Genomic DNA, 5,000 nt, shown 5'->3' with positions numbered 1-5,000 from the left:
CCTAACCCCTAAACCTAGCCCCTAAACCTAGCCCCTAAACCTAACCCCTAAACCTAGCCCCTAAACCTAACCCCTAAACCTAACCCCTAAACCTAACCCCTCAACCTAACCCCTAAACCTAACCCCTAAACCTAACCCTAAACCTAACCCCCTAAACATAACCCCTAAACATAACCCCTAAAACTAAACCTAACCCCTAAAACTAACCCCTAAACCTAACCCCTAACCCTAACCCCTAAACCTAACCCCTAAACCTAACCCCTAAACCTAACCCCTAAACCTAACCCCTCAACCTAACCCCTAAACCTAACCCCTAAACCTAACCCCTAAACCTAACCCCTCAACCTAACCCCTAAACCTAACCCCTAAACCTAACCCCTAAACCTAACCCCTCAACCTAACCCCTAAACCTAACCCCTAAACCTAACCCTAAACCTAACCCCTCAACCTAACCCCTAAACCTAACCCCTAAACCTAACCCCTAAACCTAACCCCTCAACCTAACCCCTCAACCTAACCCCTCAACCTAACCCCTAAACCTAACCCCTAAACCTAACCCCTCAACCTAACCCCTAAACCTAACCCCTAAACCTAACCCCTAAACCGAACCCCTAAAACGAAACCCCACACCACGTGTCTAACTCCAGGTACCTGGAAGATGGCGTACATGATGCAGCTGAGAGGCCTGCTGTTGGAGAACTCTGACACTCTGAAGATGTTGAAACTCCACTTGTCCAGGTCCTCTAGCTCCTACACACACACACACACACACACACACACACACACACACACACACACACACACACACACACACACACACACACACACACACACACACACACACACACACACACACACACACACACACACACGCAGACACACACATACGCAAGCAGGCACACACAAAGAGAGAGTGGGAAGCCTTGAGTGAGGTAATGAGCTGAGTCTAGTAACCTTGACTGATTGACTGAGAAGGTATTTGTGTATGTACAGTTGTGGCCAAAGGTTTTGAGAATGACACAAATATACATTTTCACAAAGTCTGCTGCCTCAGTTTGTATGATGGCAATTTGCAAACACTCCAGAATGTTCTGAAGAGTGATCAGATGAATCGCAACTAATTGCAAAGTCCCTCTTTGCCATGCAAATGAACTGAATCGCATTTCAGCCCTGACACAAAAGGACCAGCTGACATCATGTCAGTGATTCTCTCGTTAACACAGGTGTGTATTGACGAGGACAAGGCTGGAGATCACTCTGTCATGCTGATTGACGAGGACAAGACTGGAAGCTTCAAAAGGAGGGTGATGCTTGGAATCATTGTTCATCCTCTGTCAACCATGGTTACCTGCAAGGAAACATGTGCTGTCATCATTGCTTTGCACAAAAAGGGCTTTGCAGGCAAGGATATTGCTGCCAGTAAGATTGCACCTAAATCAACCATTTATCGGATCATCAAGAACTTCAAGGAGAGCGGTTCAATTGTTGTGAAGAAGGCTTCAGGACGCCCAAGAAAGTCCAGCAAGCGCCAGGACCGTCTCCTAAAGTTGATTCAGCTGTGGGATCGGGGCACCACCAATACAGAGCTTGCCCAGGAATGGCAGCAGGCAGGTGTGAGTGCATCTGCACGCACAGTGAGGCGAAGACTTCTGGAGGATGGCCTGGTGTCAAGAAGGGCAGCAAAGAAGCCACTTCTCTCCAGGAAAAACATCAGGGACAGACTGAATATTCTGCAAAAGGTACTGGGATTGGACTGCTGAGGACTGGGGTAAAGTCATTTTCTCTGATGAATACCCTTTCCGATTGTTTGGGATTCGGAAAAAAAGCTTGTCTGGAGAAGACAAGGTGAGCGCTACCATCAGTCCTGTGTCATGCCAACAGTTAAGCATCCTGAGACCATTCATGTGTGGGGTTGCTTCTCAGCCAAGGGAGTGGGCTCACTCACAATGTTGCCTAAGAACACAGCCATGAATAAAGAATGGTGGGTTTGGAATGGTACCAACACATCCTCCGAGCGCAACTTCTCCCAACCATCCAGGAACAGTTTGGTGACGAACAATACCGTGTCAGCATGATGGAGCACCTTGCCATAAGGCAAAAGTGATAACTCAGTGGCTCGTGGAACAAAACATCAATATTTTGGGTCCATGGCCAGGAAACGCCCCAGACCTTAATCCCATTGAGAACTTGTGGTCAATCCTCAAGAGGCAGGTGGACAAACAAAAACCCACAAACTCCAAGCATTGATTATGCAAGAATGGGCTGCCATCAGTCAGGATGTGGCCCAGAAGTTCATTGACAGCATGCCAGGGCGGATTGTAGAGGTCTTGAAAAAGAAGGGTCAACACTGCAAATATTGACTCTTGCATCAACTTCATGTAATTGTCAATAAAAGTCTTTGACACTTATGAAATTCTTGTAATTATACTTCAGTATCCATAGTAACATCTGACAGAAATATCTAAAGGCACTGAAGCAGCAAACTTTGTGGAAATACATTTTTGAGTTATTCTCAACTTTTGGCCACGACTGTATGTGTGTGTACGTACGTGTTATGGTGTGTGTGTGTGTGTGTGTGTGTGTGTGTGTGTGTGTGTGTGTGTGTGTGTGTGTGTGTGTGTGTGTGTGTATGTGTGTGTGTGTGTGTGTGTGTGTGTGTGTGTGTGTGTGTGTATGCATATGAGCGAGCCTTGCATACTTTACCCTGGCTAGATGGTCCTCCTGTTCAGTGTTGACTCCGAAGCGCGGGACAGAAGAGGAGGACAGAGTGGAGCTGTGGGACAGATTCCTCACTCCGCTAATCTGACTCATAGACTTCTCCTTTAGACGAGGGGACGGCAGCTCCACCTCCACCTCGTTGGGCTGGTCTAGGGGATAGAGACACACATAGACTTCTCCTTTAGATTAGGGGACGGCAGCTCCACCTCGTTGGGCTGGTCTAGGGGATAGAGACACACATAGACTTCTCCTTTAGACGAGGGGACGGCAGCTCCACCTCGTTGGGCTGGTCTAGGGGATAGAGACACACATAGACTTCTCCTTTAGATTAGGGGACGACAGCTCCACCTCGTTGGGCTGGTCTAGGGGATAGAGACACACATAGACTTCTCCTTTAGACGAGGGGACGACAGCTCCACCTCGTTGGGCTGGTCTAGGGGATAGAGACACATATAGACTTCTCCTTTAGATTAGGGGACGACAGCTCCACCTCGTTGGGCTGGTCTAGGGGATAGAGACACACATAGACTTCTCCTTTAGACGAGGGGACGACAGCTCCACCTCGTTGGGCTGGTCTAGGGGATAGAGACACACATAGACTTCTCCTTTAGATTAGGGGACGGAAGCTCCACCTCGTTGGGCTGGTCTAGGGGATAGAGACACACATAGACATCTCCTTTAGACGAGGGGATGACAGCTCCACCTCGTTGGGCTGGTCTAGGGGATAGAGACACACATAGACTTCTCCTTTAGACGGGGACGGCAGCTCCACCTCGTTGGGCTGGTCTAGGGGATAGAGACACACATAGACTTCTCCTTTAGACGAGGGGACGACAGCTCCACCTCGTTGGGCTGGTCTAGGGGATAGAGACACACATAGACTTCTCCTTTAGACGAGGGGACGACAGCTCCACCTCGTTGGGCTGGTCTAGGGGATAGAGACACACATAGACTTCTCCTTTAGACGAGGGGACGACAGCTCCACCTCGTTGGGCTGGTCTAGGGGATAGAGACACACATAGACTTCTCCTTTAGACGAGGGGACGGCAGCTACACCTCGTTGGGCTGGTCTAGGGGATAGAGACACACATAGACTTCTCCTTTAGACGAGGGGACGACAGCTCCACCTCGTTGGGCTGGTCTAGGGGATAGAGACACACATAGACTTCTCCTTTAGACGAGGGGACGGCAGCTCCACCTCGTTGGGCTGGTCTAGGGGATAGAGACACACATAGACTTCTCCTTTAGACGAGGGACGACAGCTCCACCTCGTTGGGCTGGTCTAGGGGATAGAGACACACATAGACTTCTCCTTTAGACGAGGGGACGACAGCTCCACCTCGTTGGGCTGGTCTAGGGGATAGAGACACACATGTTATACACACATACTAGCGCAGGCAGAGTGATATACCCAGGACACAGAAATGTACGGGCGGCCAAGTACAGGTAGACAGGTGATGTAGAATATAGACAGGTATGAACAGACAGGTAAATACACAGACAGGTATGAACAGACAGACAGGGATGAGCAGACAGACAGGTATTAATGGACAGGCAGACAGGTATGACCAGATAGACAGGTATTAACAGACAGACAGGTATTAACAGACAGACAGGTATGACCAGATAGACAGGTATTAACAGACAGACAGGTATGACCAGATAGACAGGTATTAACAGACAGACAGGTATGAACAGACAGACAGACAGACAGGTATGACCAGATAGACAGGTATTAACAGACAGACAGGTAAGAACAGACAGACAGGTATGAACCGACAGACAGGTATGAACAGACAGACAGGTATGAACAGACAGACAGACAGACAGGTATGAACAGACAGACAGGTATTAACAGACAGACAGGTATGACCAGACAGACAGACAGACAGGTATGACCAGATAGACAGGTATTAACAGACAGACAGGTAAGAACAGACAGACCGGTATGAACAGATAGACAGGTATTAACAGACAGACAGGTATTAACAGACAGACAGGTATGAACAGATAGACAGGTATTAACAGACAGACAGGTATGAACAGACAGACAGGTATGAACAGACAGACAGACAGGTATGAACAGACAGACAGGTATGACAGACAGGTAAATACACAGACAGGTATGAACAGACAGACAGGTATGAACAGACAGACAGGTATGAACAGATAGACAGGTATTAACAGACAGACAGACAGGTAAGAACAGACAGACAGGTAAGAACAGACAGACAGGTATGAACAGACAGACAGGTATGAACAGGCAGACAGGTATGAACAGA

The 5,000-nt window shown here is 48.3% G+C and overlaps 1 protein-coding gene across 1 annotated transcript in view; it reads right to left on the bottom strand.

Moving 5' to 3' along the window:
- Window positions 1-5,000, bottom strand: part of LOC135532326 (3',5'-cyclic-AMP phosphodiesterase 4C-like) — a gene marked incomplete at its 3' end in the record, with an annotated part of 42,591 nt that overhangs the window by 14,233 nt on the left and 23,358 nt on the right. The window contains exons 9-10 of the mRNA XM_064959891.1: window positions 2,704-2,867; window positions 652-750 (exon numbers count right to left, since the gene is read on the bottom strand). Coding sequence (XP_064815963.1) covers window positions 652-750; window positions 2,704-2,867 — 263 coding nt within the window. The remainder of the gene's footprint in view (window positions 1-651; window positions 751-2,703; window positions 2,868-5,000) is intronic.

This window comes from Oncorhynchus masou, unplaced genomic scaffold, assembly GCF_036934945.1.
Source record: "Oncorhynchus masou masou isolate Uvic2021 unplaced genomic scaffold, UVic_Omas_1.1 unplaced_scaffold_1820, whole genome shotgun sequence".
In the NCBI taxonomy this organism is placed as follows: domain Eukaryota; kingdom Metazoa; phylum Chordata; class Actinopteri; order Salmoniformes; family Salmonidae; genus Oncorhynchus; species Oncorhynchus masou.
This window is presented reverse-complemented; position numbering and strand designations above follow the sequence as displayed.